This window comes from Ranitomeya variabilis, chromosome 4, assembly GCF_051348905.1.
Source record: "Ranitomeya variabilis isolate aRanVar5 chromosome 4, aRanVar5.hap1, whole genome shotgun sequence".
In the NCBI taxonomy this organism is placed as follows: domain Eukaryota; kingdom Metazoa; phylum Chordata; class Amphibia; order Anura; family Dendrobatidae; genus Ranitomeya; species Ranitomeya variabilis.
Genome location: NC_135235.1, coordinates 210,898,361 through 210,921,081, shown reverse-complemented (window position 1 = coordinate 210,921,081; position 22,721 = coordinate 210,898,361). Strand labels below are relative to the sequence as shown.

Below are 22,721 nucleotides of genomic sequence, written 5' to 3'. Positions count from 1 at the left end.
CGCAACAAGGAGAAACACCATTAGGAGTCGTGCTGTAAGACGAGGCAACATCCTACTGAGGCGCGCAGCCGGTGGCCGGAAACACCGAGGAAGTATTGAGCTCCAGGCCTTACTTCAAACCTCAAACCTACGGCAGGACAGTAAGTTCTAGGCGGGCTGTCTCACCCAAAATCACCTAAGCAGACACAGGGGGCAACATTTAGAGAGGGGCGACTCTAGGGTCCCGGAAAACCTCAGAGCCTACCCGTCATACGGGTGCGTCCTAGCCATATCATCTGGGGGGACGAAGAAGAACATCATAATCGAGTTGTGAGGGAACTTCAGAAACAGACAGAACAGTTGTGAGGACTATCCCGTAAGCACAGCAGGGAAGGACTACAACACACAAGCGCTAGAAGGTAGGCACAGATTTCCACCTGCAAAGGGAACTCTGGAGGTGCTATCGACCGGCCGGACTCAGGTAGCCTGGTTAACCGTATTCCGGACTGAGGATCCTGAAACCTTCAGTAAAGAGGTAAAGAGACTGCAACCTGGTGTCCTCGTTATTTACCGCGACCTACACCACACCACAACATCATCTCATTCTCAACTTTCACTGGACGCCCCTCAGCAGGGTCACGGACCGGGCCTAGCCACCGTGACAACCCCAGGACTGAGACGCAGAGGCCCGGTACCGGGTACCCCTTGGCCCTGCGGCAGTGGGGGCGCTTCACTTACACTCTACAGGAGAGAGAGAGGACCCCACTGTCCATAAGAGCTTACATTCTACAAGAGAGAGAGGACCCTTTTGAGCATAAGAGCTTACACTCTACAGGAGAGAGAGAGAACCCCGCTGACCATAAGAGCTTAAACTCTACAGAAAAGATAGAGGACCCCACTGACCATAAGAGCTTACATTCTACAGGAGAGAGAGGACCCCACTGACCATAAGAGCTTACACTCTACAGGAGAGAGAGTGGTCCTCGCTGACCATAACAGCTTACACTTTACAGAGGAGAGAGCAAGGATCCCACTGACCTTAAGAGCTTACATTCCACAAGAGAGAGAGGACCCCTTTGACCATAAGAGCTTACAATCTACAGGAGAGAGAGAGAGGACCCCACTGATCATAAGAGCTTACACTCTACAGGAGAGAGAGAGGACCCTACTGACCATAAGAGCTTACACTCTACAGGAGAGAGAGAGGGGACCCCACTGATCATAAGAACTTACACTCTACAGGAGAGAGGACCCCACTGACCATAAGAGCTTACAATCCACAGGAGAGAGAGGACCCCGTTGACCATAAGAGCTTACAATCTACAGGAGAGAGAGGACCCCATTGACCATAAGAGCTTACACTCTACAGGAGAGAGAGTGGTCCTCGCTGACCATAAGAGCTTACACTTTACAGAGGAGAGAGCAAGGATCCCACTGACCTTAAGAGCTTACATTCCACAAGAGAGAGAGGACCCCTTTGACCATAAGAGTTTACAATCTACAGGAGAGAGAGAGAAAGGACCCTGCTGACCTTAAGAGCTTACAATCTACAGGAGAAAGAGTGGTTCTCGCTGACCATAAGAGCTTACACTTTACGGGAGTGAGAGAGAGGACCCTACTGACCATAAGATCTTATAGTCTACAGAAGAGGGAGAGAGAGGTTCCCACTGTCCATAAGAATTTACACTCTGTAGAAGAAAGATAGATAGGACCTCACTGACCATAAGAGCTTACACTCTACAGGAGAGAGAGAGGACCCTACTGACCATAAGAGCTTACACTCTACAGGAGAGAGAGAGGACCCCACTGATCATAAGAGCTTACACTCTACAGTAGAAAGAGAGTGAGGACCCCACTGACCATAAGAGCTTACGCTCTACAGGAGAGAGGACCCCACTGACCATAAGAGCTTACAATCCACAGGAGAGACAGGACCCCGTTGACCATAAGAGCTTACAATCCACAGGAGAGAGAGGACCCCGTTGACCATAAGAGCTTACAATCTACAGGAGAGAGAGTGGTTCTCGCTGACCATAAGAGCTTACACTTTACGGGAGTGAGAGAGAAGACCCTGCTGACCATAAGATCTTATAGTCTACAGAAGAGGGAGAGAGAGGTTCCCACTGTCCATCAGAATTTACACTCTGTGGAAGAAATATAGATAGGACCTCACTGACCATAAGAGCTTACACTCTACAGGAGAAAGAGGACCCCACTGACCATAAGAGCTTACACTCTACAGGAGAGAGTGAGGACCCCACTGACAGTAAGAGCTTACACTCTACAGGAGAGAGAGGACCCCACTTATCATAAGAGCTTGCACTCTACAGTAGAGAGAGCGAGGACCCCACTGACCGTAAGAGCTTACACTCTACACGAGAGAGGGAGGACCCCACTGACCATAAGAGCTTACACTCTACAGGAGAGAGAGGACCCCACTGACCATAAGAGCTTACACTCTACAGGAGAGAGAGGATCCCACTGACTATAAGAGCTTACACTTTATGGGAGAGAATGAGAGGACCCGCTGATCATAAGAGCTTACACTCTATAGAAGAGAGCTAGCGAGGACCTCACTGAATATAAGAGATTACACTCCACATGAGAGAGAGCTGATCATAAAAACAAACTTATACTCTACAGAAGAGAGACTTACCCAGTGACTCTGGAGATGGAGAACGACTCTGCCGTCCAAACTGTGCTCCGCTGGAAACCTCTGATCTGTGATGGCCAAGTCTTTGACCACCACTGTACAAGAGATGATAATCCACTAGATGTCATAGCACCAGGGCAGGGCATTATGGGTAAGCAGATGTAAGGAGGTGGAGAGCAGAGAATGTGATTAATCAACTTTCCATGACACTTGGTACGCAATGTCGTCATCTGCTCAGAGAAACGAGTAGGCAGGATCTAAAAAAATGAGCGAAGGACTCTCGGAGGGAGGAACTTGAAGGGAACACTGGTTCAGGTGATAGCTGTAATGCAGTTGCCAAATATAAAAGGTCGGAGTGGCAAGGTGGGAAAGCCTTCAGCATCAGCATGCAAGAGCATGAGCAGAGTAATGTACTGGTATCCACCCCTGAAGCAGAGCAACCAAAGGCTTTGTACAAAGGCAGGCGAGATGTGTTGGGTCAAGCACTAAAGCCCAGACTTCGCCAGTCAAGACCCGACATCCAAACTTAGTCGGTCAAGCAGTAAGGTTGGACGCTGGTCTTTGGATGAGACTGGCCATTTGCCGTGTTAACGAGGAGACCCAAGTAAACCAGGCCATTACTTCCAGCGTATACGTGCGGTACAGGGTTTGGGCAGGGGCCACGCTTCAAGTCACAAAGGTGGCTAGTACGCTAATGTACTAAGTGACTCATATATGAGGTACTTGTGATCCCCATCAGTGCTAAAATAACATTGAAGGCACTTGGAGATCATAGTGCAACGACAGGCCTTGGTTTGGGAGTGACGCCTGTTGAGCTAAGTCAGGGAGACATCAATATTCATTTAACTGTTAAATAACAAGGACAGTGTGGACAAATAGAACGTAGAATAAGACATTGCAATAAGTGTGGAGAAATATTATACTGCTTTTATTGTCATTACTTTTAATATTGTGTTTACTGATTTCCATATATCTGCATAATCATATGTTCCTAGGGTTAGACTTCCTTTCAGTGGTGGAAAAAAAACAGCTTTGGTTGACTATTCCACATCATCATAATCTGCGTTGTTGCATCCTAGTAACCTGTTTACACAGCAATGCAAAAACACATTAGGCCGCTCCTTGATGCTTCAGAAGTTTGGCAAATGATGAGGGCGTTTTTCTTGTTTTTTGTGTGTACATTAATGTGTATAATAATGCAAATAATGGGCTTTAGAGAGGTTTCTTTTACATTGATACAATGGTCTACAAACTAATTTCAGGACAGATTCAATTTAAAAGAAAATGATTGTATGATGGATTTAAAGATATACATTTTCATATATTCTGCCAAAAATGAGACCACAGTACAGAAGTAATACAATAGTAGTAGCATGCAAAATGCTGATTGTAACATGCATGTCCTGCTCTGACACAAGTCGGAAGTGACCGACCTCTGAACACTGAGCTCACTGTTTGCTTGGACTTGGACCCTCAGTTCTGACAACACAGCAGAAAGAGCATATAATAAAGTGACCCACGAGCCCGGAGATAGTCCAGAGAAGGTAATGATGGCGGGGAGAAGGTTTAGGGAATATCATGGATTTCTTTTTAGTAAAAGTTGTAAGAATTGAGTAAAACTTCTACATAAATTGCAATGGAAAATGGACTTCTGGAAGTGTGGTCTTCTCAGAGAAGAAGTCCAGTATATAGATGTGAGAGTCTGTACTGAGTAAAGGAGCTCTTCTCTCGGGCAGCTTTCACTGTATATACATTTCTTTGTCTTCCTATATTGGTTCACATTGATGCAATGTATCATTAATGTTTAATCTAATTTTGTTTTCACAGATTATTTATTACTGGTGTATTTCCAAAGGTAAGTTGCTATTGCAATATGTCTGATACTGGATGGGTGCCATCTACTGAAACATATCCATGATACAATTGTCTCGTGTTGTAAGATAATATTTACATGTGGATCTTGCAAAAAGTAAATCTCCATTAACTTTGCATTTAGTAACAAGTTATCTGTTCTTCCCGAATCTCCTGCTGCAGTTTGTATTTCTTGCAGAGTTTTCTCTCTTCTTTCTTACTTTTAGTTTACGATTATCAACTTTTTTTTTATGAATGGGCGCATCATCTATTAGACACTTTAGCAGCATGGACAGACTTAATGAACAGGGAATAGAATAGGGATGAAGACAGAAAAGGGTCCCTGTGCAAAAACAATATCTGGACCCTCTGCAGCCGAATAGTTTATCATAATGCACACTTCCATCTGTTTTAGAGGTGGTAGTGGCCCCCACACCCGTTGGACCCCTGCGCAGCTGCTAATAAGTGCACACCTGCTAGATAAAAAAATTAAATTATGAACCCTGAAAATGGTTATTTTGGTTAAATAAGAGGGATAGTTCTGCAACAAAGGTATGTGATTATCTGTTATGCCCACTTATATGTCGCCATCATATTCTAGAGCGCTTTACATATATCATCATCTCTGTCCCCATTGGGGCTTATAATCTATATTCCCTATCTTTGGAGCATGGTAGAACACCCAGGAAAACATGGGGAAAGTACAAAACACCACACTTTGGGTTTGCACCCAGTTGCCCATCATCAGTGCAGGGGCGGAAAAATCAATGGTGCAACCTATAGGGGTCCAAGAGGCAAAGGGGGACACTTCCACCTCTAAAGCCTCAAGCATCTTCTGTCATATTGGACTATATTATTCTAGCACAGATTCCCTTTTCTATTTGTACAAGCCACCAATAGACAATCGGGATCCTTTTTCTTCACACTGAATGTTATTTTTCGCAATCAGTGCAAAAAAGTGATGCAAAAAATATATATTTTACTCTATGCTATAAAAATAAAAGTAACTTACCGGTATATAAATCCTTTTTTTGTAGGTGACCAGTGGACGAGACCATGAACAGAACCCAAGTTTTAGCCATTTCCCTCCTTCTGCTGCTCATCAGCACAGGTCTGTTCCATTTAGATTTTTCAAAACTGCCATAACAGTGTAACTGTTTTTGTTGCCCGTAGCAACCAACAACAACTCCGTTTCAAATTCGAAAGCTGCAGTCGGTTGCTACGGGCAACAAAAACAGTTAGACTGCTAAGATAGTTCTGAACATTCCGTCCCTATCATTTATATCATATCTTCTGTATAAGGACTAAAAAGGTTGATTATGCAATGGGATCAATTTATGGGGATTTTTTAATTAGTAAATGCATTTTTAAATTATTTTTTTTTAAGGATTTCTACCTACTAGCCAGAGCAGAGATTGACTCTCTCTTTGGAGTTTTTGGCAACAAAAATTCTATTTTTTTCCTAAAGTAAATTCCAAAGGATAATGACACCTTTATGGTATTTTTTTAATTATTTAATTGCATGTATTTTGAGCTAAAAATCATTTTTGCAATCACATTGTTTTAAAAGTTTTGCACAATTTTTCTTTTAGAGACTTTGTGTTGAACTGTATTTTGTGGAGTTACCTGAGGGTCCATGATTGAGCTCGTTCTGATGGAAAAGCTTAGATTTTTGTATCTTTCTAGACAGAGGCAGGAGTAGGGCGCAGCTAGACGGAGGCCCCCCATGACTGCATTTGGCCGGGAGGTTTTTGAACAATGCCATAGGGTTGTGATAGGAGGATTGCAGCGGGGGAGGAGCTATAAGGAGGGGGGATTTAGGAGGAAAAGTCCGGGAAAAACGCCATTCCATCACATATTCCAGAGTGAAGCAGACGTACCTGATGGAGTCAGCGGAATCACTGATGTCACGGCTGCAGGAGGTGGCTCGGTCCAGGAGGGGAGGTTGGCTTGAAGCCCAGCTGTCTTCGATCCTAGGAGATGCAGAGCGATCCGGAGTGAGCGCAAGGGGCAGGAGGACCAGGCCCCCAGAAAGACTTTCCCCCAAAGTTGCGGCACGTGGCAGGCGCAGGCTCCGGAGCCCCTCCAGGGACCCTGCAGGCGGTGAGTCCAGTGGTGCTGCCCCCTCCTGCCGCTCACGCTCCGGCAGGAATCCACTTAGCTGGCCTGCATGCGCCCGGCGTCAAGCACAGGGCACCGCTGCTGCTGCTGTGAGCGTCGGACCGGAAGTGCGGCTTGTACAAGCCAGGCAGCGCGCAGCCGGCACCCTCCTGGATTCCAGCCGGTCCCCGGCACTCAGGGGGCGGCCAGCAGCGGCACAAAGAGGAACGCAGCAGGGACTGGCAGCGGCAGTGAGGAGTACGGATCCTCCACCTGCGGCAGGCACCTCCAGCATAGCTTCTTCCAGGGTGCCTGCTGGGCCCACCACCAGGCGCCGGCAAGCAGCAGGCAGGCAGCAGCTGGGAGCCCCCCTGCTGCCTGCATCCAGGGTGCAGCGAAGTGAGGAGAGAGAGGCGGGCAGCAGTGTCGAGCTGCCTGCCGGTCAGCGAAGAGTGGGATACGACCGGGCTGGCCCGTCCGGGTCTGCGCATCAGGATCGGTCAAGGTCACCTGTGAGGTCTCCAGCGCAAAGAACTGCACGTACCCGGAACCCATCGGGCGATGAGGTGGCCGGGGGTACTGGCCGTGGACGGAGTAGTGGGTCGGTCCAGCAGCTTCAGCACGCTCGGGTCCCCCCTGGTGATGAGGAGGCCAGGGGCGCAGGCCTGGGGCAGAGAGGGCTAGCGGTGCAGTGGTCCCAACACACTCGGGTCCCCCCTGGTGACGAGGAGGCCAGGGGCGCGGGCCTGGGGCAGCAACGTAACGAGGAGGTGTCGGCGTCCGGCAGCGATCGTCACGGAGGGACGGAGCGACAGGGATCCGGAGTTTCGGCTGGCGGGGACACAGCACCCGCGCAGCGGTGTGAGTATGATTCCATGTCTTGTTTGTTGCCCACTGGGGCCGGGTTGCAGGAAGCTAGGGGGGGCCGGGTGGTAGGGAGTGAGGAGCGGCAGAGGGGTGGGCCGATTGTGCCAGGACTGCAGGATTTATTGCAAGGTATGTCGCAAATTTTGCGGAGATTAGATGGCGGTGCGGCAATTGGGGTCGCTACGTCGCCAGTTGGGGCGTGGATTTCAGGGCAGGGGGTGGAGCCCCAGTCGGGGAGTGTATTGTTGAGTCCTGGTCGGGTGTTGGAGGTAGCATCGTCAGGAGTATCGGTTTCGGTTCAGACAGAGAAGGAGAAAGGCGATACGGTTAAATTAGATGACAGAGCAAAAGGGGAAGTTTATGTGTGCTTTGAAGGGCCTTTTGGAGCTCATTTGAAGAAGGAGGTCAAAGAGAAAATTTGGCGGGATGAGTACATGGAAATTTTTTCCCTGCTTCCTTTGGAAAAGTTTAACTTAGATAAAGGAAAAAAAGACGATCGCAAAAAGGAGGAGGAAGAAAAGCGGAGGTGGAGATTAATTCCGCAGACATTTGTGAATTGGTTGCAGGCATTTGCAATATTGGCGAGTGTGGTGGGGGAGAAGTCGCCTGAGAATTGCTCTGGATTGTTTTGTTATTTAGACTCAATTGGGGATGCGCATCGTACATATGGCGGTCAGACGTGGCTGCGGTATGATGAGCAATTTAGGCAGAGAAAGGCGGTGAGGCCAGAAATTAGGTGGGACCAGAAGGATATAGGCATTTGGTTGAAGGTTATGGCCCCGGCTAGGCATGGGCAGTCCTTTCACGGAGGTGGTGGCAACCAGCAGGCGGGACACGGTAGCGGTAGTCAGGGAGCACAGGGATCAAAGGAGAAATCCGGAACCTGCTGGCTGTTTAATGACGGCCAGTGTAAATACGGGAATACCTGTAAGTTTAAGCATGTGTCTTCCCATTGTAACGGAAGCTCCCATGGGGCTTCGAAATGTTTCAAGAAAGGGAATGGAAAGCCAGCATTGGGTGCCGGTCAAGGGGGAGAGCCCAGTGAGACTTCAAGAGATGGCCCCTGTTGTGAATTCTGCTCTTGGGCTCCCTCCGGTGGTTGTTGGTGGTAGTGCAGTTGTCTTGGGGTTGTAATCCAGGGCAGGTGTTTCTGCTGATTGCAGCTCTATTAGGTATTTAGGTGTGCAGGATCCATGAGTCCGTGCCAGTTGTCCATTGTACTTGGAGGGATTGCATCTCTCTCTGGCTCCTCATGCCCTGCTGCCAATTCAGCTAAGATAAGTGTCTTGTTTTTTGTCTCTGTGCACACATGCAGTGTGCTTTGCAATTTAGTGCAATTCATTGTGTTTTTGTCCAGCTTAGACTTTGTTTGGATTTTTCAGTCATGCTGGATTCTCAGGAGATGCAGATATACTTTCTATGTCTTTAGTTAGATGTAGAATATTTGTATTATCTGCTGTGGATATTTTTAGGATTTTAATACTGACCGCTTAGAATTCTGTCCTATCCTTTTCTATTTAGCTAGAAGTGCCTCTTTTGCTAAATCCTGTTTTTCTGCCTGTGTGTGTTTTTCCTCTTATACTCACAGTCAATATTTGTGGGGGGCTGCCTATCCTTTGGGGTTCTGCTCTGAGGCAAGATAGAATTCCCATTTCCATCTATAGGGGTATTTAGTCCTCCGGCTGTGTCGAGGTGTCTAGGACATGTTAGGTACATCCCACGGCTACTTCTAGTTGCGGTGTTAGTTTAGGGTTTGCGGTCAGTAAAGGTACCACCTACTCCTGAGAAAGTCTCTCATGCGGCTCCAAGGTCACCGGATCATAACAGTACAACTGGCCAACAATGAGTTAAATGCATCTCAGAAGAAGGGAAGAAAGAGCCATTTTTTTTTCTGTAGCCTGCTTTGTCTTTTCTTCCCTCTTTTCCTCTGGGTGACTGAGGAGTCTTGTGCTAGCATGGATGTTCAGGGATTAGTTTCTCGTATAGACCAGCTTGCTGCTAGGGTACAGGGTATTTCTGATTATATTGTTCAGACTCCGCTTTTAGAGCCTAGGATTCCTACTCCTGATTTGTTTTTTGGGGACAGGTCAAAATTTTTGAGTTTTAAAAACAATTGTAAACTGTTTTTTGCTCTGAAGCCTCGTTCCTCTGGTGATCCCATTCAGCAGGTTAAAATTGTCATCTCCCTGCTGCGTGGCGACCCTCAGGATTGGGCATTTTCCCTGGAATCTGGGAATCCGGCCTTGCCTAATGTAGATGCCTTTTTTCAGGCTCTAGGATTATTATATGATGAACCAAATTCTGTGGATCAAGCGGAGAAGACCTTGTTGGCCCTGTCTCAGGGTCAAGAAGCGGCAGAATTGTATTGTCAGAAATTTAGAAAATGGTCTGTGCTGACTAAATGGAATGAGGATGCTTTGGCGGCAATTTTCAGAAAGGGTCTTTCTGAATCTGTTAAAGATGTTATGGTGGGGTTTCCCACGCCTGTTGGTCTGAGTGATTCTATGTCTCTGGCCATTCAGATTGATCGGCGCTTGCGAGAGCACAGAACTGTTCGCGCTGTGGCGTTGTCCTCAGAGCAGATGCCTGAGCCTATGCAGTGTGATAGGATTCTGTCTAGAACGGAACAACAAGGATTCAGACGTCAGAATAGGTTGTGTTTTTATTGTGGCGATGCTTCTCATGTCATTTCAGTCTGCCCAAAGCGTACAAAGAGAATCGCTAGTTCAGTTACCATCGGATCTGTACAACCTAAATTTCTGTTATCTGTGACCTTGATCTGCTCATTGTCGTCATTTTCTGTCATGGCGTTTGTGGATTCAGGCGCCGCTTTGAACTTAATGGACTTTGAATTTGCCAGGCGTTGTGGCTTCCCCTTGCAGTCTTTGCAGAACCCTATTCCTTTAAGGGGCATTGATGCTACACCTTTGGCTAAAAATAAACCCCAGTTTTGGACACAGGTGACCATGTGCATGGCGCCAGCCCATCAGGAAGATTGTCATTTTCTGGTGTTGCATAATTTGCATGATGCTATTGTGCTGGGTTTTCCATGGTTGCAGATATATAATCCTGTGTTGGATTGGAAGTCTATGTCTGTGACTAGTTGGGGTTGTCAGGGGGTTCATAATGACGTTCCTGTGATGTCAATCTCCTCTTCCTCCTCTTCTGAAGGTCCAGAGTTTTTGTCTGATTTTCAGGATGTATTCGATGAGCCCAAGTCCAGTTCCCTTCCACCGCATAGGGACTGTGATTGTGCTATTGACTTGATTCCAGGCTGTAAGTTTCCTAAGGGCCAACTTTTCAACCTGTCTGTGCCGGAACATACCGCCATGCGGAGTTATGTTAAGGAGTCTTTGGAGAAAGGGCATATTTGGCCATCTTCTTCACCGTTGGGAGCGGGATTTTTTTTTGTTGCTAAGAAGGATGGCTCCTTGAGACCCTGTATTGATTATCGCCTCTTGAATAAGATCACGGTCAAGTTTCAATACCCTTTACCCTTGCTTTCCGATTTGTTTGCCAGGATTAAGGGGGCTAGTTGGTTTACTAAAATTGACCTTCGGGGGGGCATATAATCTTGTTCGTATTAAGCAGGGTGATGAATGGAAAACTGCGTTTAATACGCCCAAAGGCCATTTTGAATACCTTGTGATGCCATTCGGGCTCTCTAATGCTCCATCTGTTTTTCAGTCCTTCATGCATGATATCTTCCGGAATTATCTTGATAAATTCATGATTGTATATTTGGATGACATCTTAATTTTTTCTGATGATTGGGAGTCTCATGTGAAACAGGTCAGGATGGTATTTCAGATCCTTCGTGATAATGCTTTGTTTGTGAAGGGGTCTAAGTGTCTCTTTGGAGTGCAGAAGGTTTCTTTTTTGGGCTTCATTTTTTCTCCCTCATCTATAGAGATGGATCCGGTTAAGGTTCAGGCCATTCATGATTGGATTCAGCCCACATCTGTGAAGAGCCTTCAGAAATTTTTGGGCTTTGCTAATTTTTATCGCCGTTTCATTGCTAACTTCTCCAGTGTGGTTAAACCCCTGACCGATTTGACGAAGAAAGGCGCTGATGTAACGAATTGGTCCCCTGTGGCTGTCTCTGCCTTTCAGGAGCTTAAACGCCGATTTACTTCTGCCCCGGTGTTGCATCAGCCAGATGTTTCTCTTCCGTTTCAGGTTGAGGTTGACGCTTCTGAGATTGGGGCAGGGGCCGTTTTGTCTCAGAGGAATTCTGATGGTTCCTTGATGAAACCGTGTGCTTTCTTTTCCCGTAAGTTTTCGCCTGCTGAACGCAATTATGATGTCGGCATTCGGGAGTTGTTGGCTATGAAGTGGGCGTTTGAGGAATGGCGACATTGGCTTGAGGGAGCCAAGCACCGTATTGTGGTCTTGACCGATCATAAAAATCTGATTTACCTCGAATCTGCCAAACGGCTGAATCCTAGACAGGCTCGATGGTCCCTGTTTTTCTCCCGTTTTGATTTCGTGGTCTCGTGTCTTCCGGGTTCTAAGAATGTTAAGGCTGATGCCCTCTCTAGGAGTTTTTTGCCTGATTCTCCTGAGGTATTTGAGCCGGTCGGCATTCTGAAGGAAGGGGTGGTCCTTTCTGCCATTTCCCCTGATTTGCGACGGGTTCTGCAGGAATTTCAGGCTGACAAACCTGACCGCTGTCCAGTGGGGAAACTGTTTGTTCCTGATAGATGGACTAGTAGAGTGATTTCTGAGGTTCATTGTTCTGTGTTGGCTGGTCATCCTGGTATTTTTGGTACCAGAGATTTGGTTGGTAGGTCCTTTTGGTGGCCTTCTTTGTCGCGTGATGTGCGTTTTTTTGTGCAGTCCTGTGGGACTTGTGCACGGGCCAAGCCTTGTTGTTCCCATGCTAGTGGGTTGCTTTTGCCTTTGCTGGTCCCTGAGAGGCCCTGGACGCATATTTCTATGGATTTTATTTCAGAACTTCCGGTTTCCCAGAGGATGTCAGTTATCTGGGTGGTTTGTGACCGGTTTTCTAAGATGGTTCATTTGGTGCCTTTGCCTAAATTGCCTTCCTCTTCTGATTTGGTTCCGTTGTTTTTTCAGCATGTGGTTCGTTTGCACGGTATTCCGGAGAATATTGTGTCCGACAGAGGTTCCCAGTTTGTTTCTAGGTTTTGTCGGGCCTTTTGTGCTAGGCTGGGCATTGATTTGTCTTTTTCTTCCGCATTTCATCCTCAGACAAATGGCCAGACCGAGCGAACTAATCAGACTTTGGAAACTTATTTGAGATGCTTTGTGTCTGCTGATCAGGATGATTGGGTGGCTTTCTTGCCATTGGCCGAGTTTGCCCTTAATAATCGGGCTAGTTCGGCTACCTTGGTTTCGCCCTTCTTTTGTAATTTTGGTTTTCATCCTCGTTTTTCTTTGGGGCAAGTTGAACCTTCTGATTGTCCTGGTGTGGATTCTGTGGTTGACAGGTTGCAGCAGATTTGGGCTCATGTGGTGGACAATTTGGTGTTGTCTCAGGAGGAGGCTCAGCGTTTTGCTAACCGTCGTCGGTGTGTTGGTTCCCGGCTTCGGGTTGGGGATTTGGTCTGGTTGTCTTCCCGTCATGTTCCTATGAAGGTTTCTTCCCCTAAGTTTAAGCCTCGGTTTATTGGTCCTTATAGGATTTCTGAGATTATCAATCCGGTGTCTTTTCGTTTGGCCCTTCCGGCCTCTTTTGCCATCCATAATGTTTTCCATAGATCTTTATTGCAGAAATATGTGGTGCCCGTTGTTCCCTCGGTTGATCCTCCTGCTCCTGTGCTGGTTGATGGGGAGTTGGAGTATGTGGTTGAGAAGATTTTGGATTCTCGCTTTTCGAGGCGGAGGCTTCAGTACCTTGTCAAATGGAAGGGTTATGGCCAGGAGGATAATTCTTGGATTTTTGCCTCTGATGTCCATGCTGCTGATTTGGTCCGTGCCTTTCATCTGGCTCGTCCTGATCGGCCTGGGGGCTCTGGTGAGGGTTCGGTGACCCCTCTTCAAGGGGGGGGTACTGTTGTGAATTCTGCTCTTGGGCTCCCTCCGGTGGTTGTTGGTGGTAGTGCAGTTGTCTTGGGGTTGTAATCCAGGGCAGGTGTCTCTGCTGATTGCAGCTCTATTAGGTATTTAGGTGTGCAGGATCCATGAGTCCGTGCCAGTTGTCCATTGTACTTGGAGGGATTGCATCTCTTTCTGGCTCCTCATGCCCTTCTGCCAATTCAGCTAAGATAAGTGTCTTGTTTTTTGTCTCTGTGCACACATGCAGTGTGCTTTGCAATTTAGTGCAATTCATTGTGTTTTTGTCCAGCTTAGACTTTGTTTGGATTTTTCAGTCATGCTGGATTCTCAGGAAATGCAGATATACTTTCTATGTCTTTAGTTAGATGTAGAATATTTGTATTATCTGCTGTGGATATTTTTAGGATTTTAATACTGACCGCTTAGAATTCTGTCCTATCCTTTTCTATTTAGCTAGAAGTGCCTCTTTTGCTAAATCCTGTTTTTCTACCTGCGTGTGTTTTTCCTCTTATACTCACAGTCAATATTTGTGGGGGGCTGCCTATCCTTTGGGGTTCTGCTCTGAGGCAAGATAGAATTCCCATTTCCATCTATAGGGGTATTTAGTCCTCCGGCTGTGTCGAGGTGTCTAGGACGTGTTAGGTACATCCCACAGCTACTTCTAGTTGCGGTGTTAGTTTAGGATTTGCGGTCAGTACAGGTACCACCTACTCCTGAGAAAGTCTCTCATGCGGCTCCCTGGTCACCGGATCATAACAGGTCCCCTTTCTAAATAGGTACCCTGATCAAGTGAAGGCTGGTATTATTTTTCATGGTTTTGCGGATGGTTTTAGGATCACCCCCCCGGGTCACGAGGTCCCTTTCTCGATTAAGAATTTGCGGTCGGCAATGTTCCACGCCGAGGTGGTTGATGTTAAGCTCAAAAAAGAAGTGGAGCTGTGTAGGATGGTGGGTCCATTTTTGCATCCGCCGATGGAAGGGATGGTTGTTTCCCCTATGGGGGTAGTGCCTAAAAAAGAGCCGAATACATTTCGGTTGATTCAGCATTTGTCATATCCAAAAGGCCGGTCGGTGAACGATGGCATCGCCCAAGAGTTGTGCTCTGTTGAATATACATCGTTTGATGCGGCGGTACAGTGGGTGAGGAGACACGGCCCCGGGGCTTTGTTGGCGAAGACGGATATTGAATCGGCTTTCCGTTTGCTTCCGGTGCACCCGGACAGTGTTCTGTTGTTAGGTTGTTTTTGGAATGGTGGTTACTATTTGGATAGATGTTTGCCAATGGGTTGCGCTATTTCTTGCTCCTTGTTCGAGACGTTCAGTACATTCTTGGAGTGGGTGGTTAGGGAAGTTGCGGGAGTTCAGTCAGTTATTCATTATTTGGATGATTTTTTGTTTATTGGTCCGCCTGAGTCAGCAGTGTGCCGGAATGCGTTAACAGCTATGTTTTGGGTTGCTGAGCGTTTTGGGGTTCCGTTAGCGGCGGAAAAGACGGAAGGTCCCAGTACCGTTTTGAGTTTTCTGGGCATTCTAATTGATTCCGAGAGAATGGAGTGTCGGTTGCCAGAAGACAAGCTGGCCCTCCTGCAGCAAGAGGTGGATAGAGCTAGGAAGATGCGGAAGCTGACTTTGAAAGAGTTGCAGTCTTTGTTGGGTAGGTTGAATTTCGCGTGCAGGAACATACCCATGGGTAGGATATTTTGTCGCAGGTTGTCGGTCGCAACGGCGGGGGTGAAGGCGCATCACCATTTTATTCATTTGAATAAGGAGCACAGGGATGATTTGCTAGTGTGGCAATGTTTTTTGAGCAATTACAATGGGCGGTCATTGATTTAACAGGAGGTTTTAACCAATTTTGACTGTGAGATATACACGGATGCAGCTGGTGCGGCTGGTTTTGGGGCCTATTGCAAGGGATGGTGGTGTGCGGGACGTTGGCCGGACCATTGGAGGGAGCTGGGCCTTACGAGAAACCTGGCTTTGTTAGAATTGTTTCCTATTGTCGTGGCGGTTTCCATTTGGTGGGGAATGTTCGCTAACAGGAGGGTTCATTTTCATTGCGACAATATGAGCGTCGTGTCGGTAATTAACAGTTTATCGGCCTCATCCCCCCCTGTGATTAAGTTGGTGAGGGAGCTGGTTTTCAGGTGCTTGGAGCTGAATGCTTGTATTTCGGCGGTTCATGTGCCAGGTGTCCAGAATTCAATTGCGGATGCGTTGTCTCGTTTTCAGTGGGAGCGTTTTCGGGAATTGGCGCCGGACGCGGAGATCTCGGGAGAGGAATGCCCTTTGCATCTATGGAATGTGATTATGGAAGAGCGGGACTGTTGATTCAGGAGTCTGTTACAAGCCAAACCTGGTCATCATACGAAGCCTCGTGGCGGGTATGGCAAAGTTGGGTGTCTTGTTGGGGCAATTTGGTGTCCGAAGAAGATACGAAGTTGGCGGTTTTATTTTTAATTGGCAAGGCGGCCGAGGTAGGTTGGTCGATTTCTAAAGTGAATAAATTAGTTGCTGGACTGGCTTTTGCTTTTAAGTTGCAGGGGTTGGCGGACGCTACAAAACATTTTTTAGTTAGACAGGCACTAAGGGGTTTTAGGAAAGGTAATCAGACGCTTGATCGGCGCCGTCCCATTTCTTTCAGCCTTTTGGAACGGTTGGGCGGAGTTTTGGAGACTATTTGTTGTTCTAATTTTGAGTCTGCGTTGTTTCGACTTGCTTTTTCTTTAGCATTTTTGGGGGCAATGCATGTTGGTGAGCTTGTGTCAAGCTCCAGGGACAGGGCAGGGGGTTTGTTGGCAGAGGATGTGGATTTTTGGACAGTTGGTATCGTGTTTTGGATTCGGCGTTCGAAGACTGACCAGTTTGGGAGAGGACAACGCGTGGTGTTGGGGAGGGTTAACGGGTCATTGATGTGCCCTAGAGGATGTCTGGAAGCGTATTGGCGATTGTGGTCAGGCAGAGCAGGCCCTTTGTTGTGTCACGCGGAGGGGTCATTTCTGTCTCGTTTTCAGTTTATTGCGGTATTGAAAAGGGGTTTGCAGGAGTTGGGCTTTTCCCCGGATTTGTTCGGGTCGCATTCCTTTAGGATCGGGGCTGCATCGGAGGCTGATAGTTTGGGTTTGGGCGCGCAGGACATACGGAGAATTGGCAGGTGGACTTCGGATCGCTATTTAAGTTACGTTCGTCATTAATTTTTAGGTGACTTGTTATGATATTGTATTCGAATTTGAGTGTTTCTTCGTGTATCTTGTTGCAGGTGGTTTCCCCTATTTAGCCTGGATCTTCGGACATTCGTTCGTGCATTGGGGGGCGCTGCGTGCCGATGTCAGGCCGGACTGTAGGCAACTGGGTTTTAGTAGGCGGCAAGTGGTCATTCGTTGATTGGGATTTAGGGGAATGGTTTGGAGTAGGGCCCTTTCTGAATTTTCCAGCGCTGTTCATTTGGATAGACAGCCTGACATTTTGATTGTGCATTTGGGGGGGAATGATTTGGGGGTACGGCCGGTCAGAGAATTAATCAGAGACATACGGTTCAATTTTTTGAGGTTGCGGGTATCTTTTCCAGGTGTGTTGATCGTGTGGTCGGATATTGTGCCTAGGAAGCGGTGGAGGGTAGCTAGATCTTTGAAGGGTATTAACAGAGCTAGGGTAAAGTTAAACAGGGCAGTATCAGGTTTCGTTTCCAGAAATGGGGGTATTAGTGTCAGGCATTTTGAATTGGAATCGGGGGTTGGTAATTACTGGTTGGAGGACGGAGTTCACTTAAATGCGATTGGAATTGATTTGTGGACTTTGGCATTACAAGAAGGGGTGGAAAGGGCGTTGGTGGCATTGGGGCACTCACGAGCCTGAGGTAGTCAGGGCTGTTCGTGTGTGGTGGGGGTTCTTGGAGTTGACGCTGATTGGTAGGGGGAAGGAATTGGAACATAATTACAGGCAATTTAAAATGGTGTGGGGTTTTAATCTGGCATTTTGGTATGGGCTCTGGACGGGGTTTTACCCTGGGAGCTGTTGGTGGTTTTTCTCTTCCCGGAACGGGATGTACGGTGCCCTCGAGCTGGTGATGTACGGCTGAGGGTAATATGGTGGTCGATCTTCTTTTTGGGGTTTTGCCAGATCTTTTAGCTCCAAGAACCCTCCCCTCAAATTTATATATACTGATTGTATTATTGTTTATGTTATTTTTGTTAATAAAAGTTGGCCGCTGTGGCCAAAATATCCAAAAGAATATAAATGGTTGTGTTTTTATTTAAGGAATGGGTTGGGACAGTAGGTCAGGGTTTGGCGGTATTTAGGATTATACCTGAAGGAAAAACCGTACTCAGCATACGCGGTCATGAGCTTCTGAGCGCAACTTTTGTGTGGTCACAAATCGACCTAGAGGTTCTCAGTAGAAAAAAGAAAAGAGATATACACCCGCCCCTACCAGCACAAACTCACTGACTTACTATGAAAAAAAATCCTGTTTTCCATCCAGAAAGAACAAATAATTTTCCACTTTTGTGGTATCTGATTTGCAGGTCCATATGTCATCCCTATGTTTGTTTCACCATATGGAATTAATTTCATATGTGAGCTGTAGTAGATATGAGCCGATCTCTCAAAAATTGTTCTCGATTCGATAGGCAAATTTGATTACTTCAGAAAAAAAACGAATAGAGAAAGTCTTCAGAACCAAAAACGTCTGAAGAACGGACTGTTCAATTTTTTTTTTAGAACCGCATGGTCGCTTTGGAAACCTGAAGCAGTCAAAAGTTATAACGTATGACCAGCAAGTCGTTTTGATGCTTTTTTATGCAGGTTTCGGAGTGGACTTGTTTGAAAAAAAAAAATGATTATGTGCATTTACCCTAAGGCTATGTTCAGACGTTGCTTTTATTGCTGCGTTTGTTTCACTCAGAAAAAACGCAGGGTTGCGTTTCTAATCAGTGAAGAAAAAAAGTATTTGTGCCCATGAGATTTCTGAAATCCCATAGCTTTTGCTGGTACTGTAAAAGGCATCTAAAAAAAGACGCATCAAAAAACCACAATGTGTGAACATACTCCTAAGAGTGCAAATACCCACCGTGGTGTGCACATACTCCTTGATGTGGACTTGCCTTGAAAAATCTCATGTGCACAAACCTTTAGGCATCACTTGGGCACCAAATCTAAAATTTGCATTCTGGAATATTTTGGTAAAATTTTTGGAGATAAATTCGCTCATCATATAGCAGAATTACTCTTTGGTCATGTGAGGTAGCTGTATGATATCGTTGAACATCTCCTCCTCTTCCTCATCTACAATGCTGTCTCTTGTCTGCAGGAATTGAGAGTTACCGAATACAGAAGCGAGAGTCTCCCACATACTTGTCCCAAGCACAAGACATTCTGAGTTCTACATGGGAGCAAGTCAGTGGGAAAGCTCAGGAACTGTATGAGAAGACACTATCCTTAGGAGTAGATGAGAAGGTTAAGTAAGTATTTTAACAAGCAAGAACTTGACCAGTTGTCTTCTTCTGTTACACTATTACAAGTTCTACTATTTTCCAGCTGAGTTTGCTGGATCCCTCAGATTGGACTTTGTAGAAAGGTTGGGTGACATTTTCCGAGTAGGACAAACATTCTTTTGCACTAGATGAAAATGCTAAGGGCATGAAAAGTCCTAAACTTCCTCTACCAATGGTTCCAAGCTCCGATCCAAGAATGGTCCATAAACATCTAGCAGAAGACAATTCCATTTAGAGTTGGCTTTGAAGACAATTACATGCCACTAGAATTAATTATTAGATCTTTCTACCAAAGTTTAATACTGGGCAACCATGAAATATATGATCATTCAAGATCTGGCAGTGGAAGAGTCAATATTTGCATCTGAAAGCAACCAAGGATGTAATATAAAGGTCCTACGTGGTTAGTCCCTTTAATTGTTAAGAGATACAGCTACTATATGTATTGTTCACCAGTTAGTGTAACCTGGAGACTTTTGTGGTAAGCCTGGACAACCCCTCTGATTCTGCTCAATATTAATATTATTATTTTACTTAATATTGAGCAGAATTAAGTTTGGTGACTCGCTTCTCCTGCTAATACAGGTTACCATAGGGCTTACCTGTAGCAGGTAATGTATGCCATATAATTTACTGCTTTTTACAAAGTTTTTAATCATACTGCTCCTTATATTCAGCCTTTGACAGCTCCACCAACACAGAATGATGTCCCCACAGCCCTCATGTACACACTCTCATGGCCAACACAACCCCCCAACAGTATGATGTCCTGCAGACCCCAAAACTGTATATTGTCCCCACAGCCCCCCAAACAGTATGATCTGCCACAGCCCCCAACAGTATGATATCCCAGATCCCCAAACTGTATATTGTCCTCACAGCCCCCCAAACAGTATGATCTCCCACAGACCCCAACAGTGTGATGTCCCCACAGCCCCAATCCAGGAGGATAATTTCCACACAGTATGATGCTCCTACAGCTCTCCGATTACACTGATGGTCCCCACTGCCCCATAAAGCATAATGACTCCCATAGCTCCTTGCACAGTATGAAGGCCCTCATATTCCCTCAAATGGTATGATTCTCCCACAGTCCTCACACAGTGTGTGGTCCTCACAGTCCCCCAAATAGTGTCATGCTCCCTGACTTCGCTCACACAGTATGATGCCCCCATGGCATCCCAAACAGCATGATCCCCACAGTCTTCCACACAATATGATGGCTCAACAACACCACCCATCCCCTCTCCTCTAATGTGTGGCTCCCGTTTGTGTTGTGGTGTGGACTGATGCTCTGCTGAGACTAGGATGCACAGGATGAAAAGTGTGGAAGGGGGCTCCATATTCTTCCATTGTTGAAATTGAAACTCTGGTGTGGTGCCACTCGATACTGAGATCCCCCAACTCATGGCCTGGACACCACTGTTTCCAGCCTTTGGCTGTCCTAGTCTGGGGACCCAGGTCTGGTCTATACTGATCGAATACACTTTTTTTTTCCTTTAGGGAATATTATGAAAAAGGTACAGGTGCAATCACCACCTACACGAGAATCCTGGGTGACCAAGTCTATCATTGGTGGTATGGAAACTGAGCCACCTTCAGCCGTAGGTCTGGACGTACGATAGATGTTAAAATATGACTTCAACGAATGGAGCCATGAATGAGACGCCATCTGGAAAATTCCAACGCATTTTTTTCAGTGTTTTATTTTTTTTGGTTATGAATTGACACCTTCTGGTCAATCATGATAAAATAAAGACTTGTTTGCACACATCAGTCTGTTCTTTTTGTTAGAAATCTGGGTTCAATGTTCAGTAGTATCCGTTAACAATACTGTTGTGAAATGGGATTCTGGGCTCCCCCGGTGGCCACTTGTGGAATTGAACTTGTGTGCATCATCCCCTCTGTTCACCTGCTCCTATCAGGATGTGGGAGTCGCTATATAACCTTGCTCCTCTGTCAGTTTCTTGCCGGTCAACAATGTAATCAGAAGCCTTCTGTGCTTGTTCCTGCTACTAGACAACTCCCAGCTAAGTTGGACTTTTGTCCTTGTGTGTTTTTGCATTTTGTTCCTGTTCACAGCTGCTGTTTCGTTACTGTGTCTGGAAAGCTCTAGTGATCGGAAATTGCCACTCTGGTGTTATGAGTTAATGCTAGAGTCTTAAAGGAATTTCTGGATGGTGTTTTGATAGAGTTTTCTGCTGACCATGAAAGTGTCCTTTCTGTCTTCCTGCTATCTAGAAAGCGGACCTCGATTTTGCTAAACCTATTTTCATACTACGTTTGTCATTTCATCTAAAATCACCGCCAATATATGTGGGGGCCTCTGTCTGCCTTTTGGGAAAATTTCTCTAGAGGTGAGCCAGGACTGTCTTTTCCTCTGCTAGGATTAGGTAGTTCTCCGGCTGGCGCTGGGCATCTAGGGTTAAAAAACGTAGGCATGCTACCCGGCTACTTCTAGTTGTGCGGCAGGTTTAGTTCATGGTCAGTATAGTTTCCATCTTCCAAGAGCTAGTTCTCATATATGCTGGGCTATGTTCTCTCGCCATTGAGAATCATGACAGTTTGACCGGCCCAAAAAAGGGTTAAATTACTGGCTGAGAAAGGAGAGAAAAAAGAAGTCTGCTACAATTTTTTTTTTTTTTTCCTCTAGTTCTGAGTGTGCTCTTAATTGAATCACTTGCTAGTCTGCCTATACTGCAGCCTTCCTCTCTTTCTCTCCTTCTAATCCTTGAATGGCTCTGTGTTCACCTGTTTCAAATGGATCTTCAGAGTGTAGCTACAGGTTTGAATAATCTCGCCACAAAGGTACAAAATTTGCAAGATTTTGTTGTTCATGCACCTGTGTCTGAGCCTAGAATTCCTTTGCCTGAATTCTTCTCGGGGAATAGATCTCACTTTCAAAATTTTAAAAATAATTGCAAATTGTTTTTGTCCCTGAAGTCTCGCTCTGCCGGAGACCCTGCACAGCAGGTCAGGATTGTAATTTCCTTGCTCCGGGGCGACCCTCAAGACTGGGCTTTTGCATTGGCACCAGGGGATCCTGCGTTGCTCAATGTGGATGCGTTTTTTCTGGCCTTGGGGTTGCTTTATGAGGAACCTCATTTAGAGCTTCAGGCGGAAAAGGCCTTGATGTCCTTGTCTCAGGGGCAAGATGAAGCTGAAATATACTGCCAAAAATTCCGCAAATGGTCTGTGCTTACTCAGTGGAATGAGTGCGCCCTGGCGGCGATTTTCAGAGAAGGTCTCTCTGATGCCATTAAGGATGTTATGGTGGGGTTCCCTGTGCCTGCGAGTCTGAATGAGTCCATGACGATGGCTATTCAGATCGATAGGCGTCTGCGGGAGCGCAAACCTGTGCACCATTTGGCGGTGTCTACTGAGAAAACGCCAGAAAATATGCAATGTGATAGAATTCTGTCCAGAAGCGAGCGGCAGAATTTTAGACGAAAAAATGGGTTGTGCTTCTATTGTGGTGATTCAACTCATGTTATATCAGCATGCTTTAAGCGTACTAAGAAGCCTGACAAGTCTGTTTCAATTAGCACTTTACAGTCTAAGTTTATTCTATCTGTGACCCTGATTTGTTCTTTGTCATCTATTACCGCGGACGCCTATGTCGACTCTGGCGCTGCTTTGAGTCTTATGGATTGGTCCTTTGCCAAACGCTGTGGGTATGATTTGGAGCCACTGGAGGCTCCGATACCTCTGAAAGGGATTGACTCCACCCCATTGGCTAGTAATAAACCACAATACTG

The 22,721-nt window shown here is 46.3% G+C and overlaps 1 protein-coding gene across 2 annotated transcripts; it reads left to right on the top strand.

The window, feature by feature from the left end:
- The first annotated feature begins 4,098 nt into the window (after positions 1–4,098).
- Positions 4,099–20,734, top strand: APOC2 (apolipoprotein C2). Of its 2 annotated transcripts, none has more exons than XM_077257270.1 (5): positions 4,099–4,176; positions 4,460–4,487; positions 5,521–5,594; positions 18,780–18,930; positions 20,467–20,734. In XM_077257270.1, exons 3-5 carry the CDS (start codon positions 5,540–5,542, stop codon positions 20,552–20,554), a joined length of 294 nt encoding a protein of 97 aa, XP_077113385.1. In that variant the 5' UTR covers positions 4,099–4,176; positions 4,460–4,487; positions 5,521–5,539; the 3' UTR covers positions 20,555–20,734. The 2 variants fall into 2 exon arrangements, with proteins under 2 accessions (XP_077113385.1, XP_077113386.1); XM_077257271.1 differs by having other exon boundaries at positions 4,170–4,376.
- The last annotated feature ends 1,987 nt before the right edge of the window (positions 20,735–22,721 follow it).

Bases quoted from the DNA above. Each gene is read 5' to 3' on its own strand.
- APOC2 (XM_077257270.1), top strand. From the start codon at position 5,540: ATGAACAGAACCCAAGTTTTAGCCATTTCCCTCCTTCTGCTGCTCATC. The intron at 5,595-18,779 runs GTCTGTTCCATT...TCTTGTCTGCAG, and splicing joins TCTGCTGCTCATCAGCACAG to GAATTGAGAGTTACCGAATA. The intron at 18,931-20,466 runs GTAAGTATTTTA...TTTTTCCTTTAG, and splicing joins GGAGTAGATGAGAAGGTTAA to GGAATATTATGAAAAAGGTA.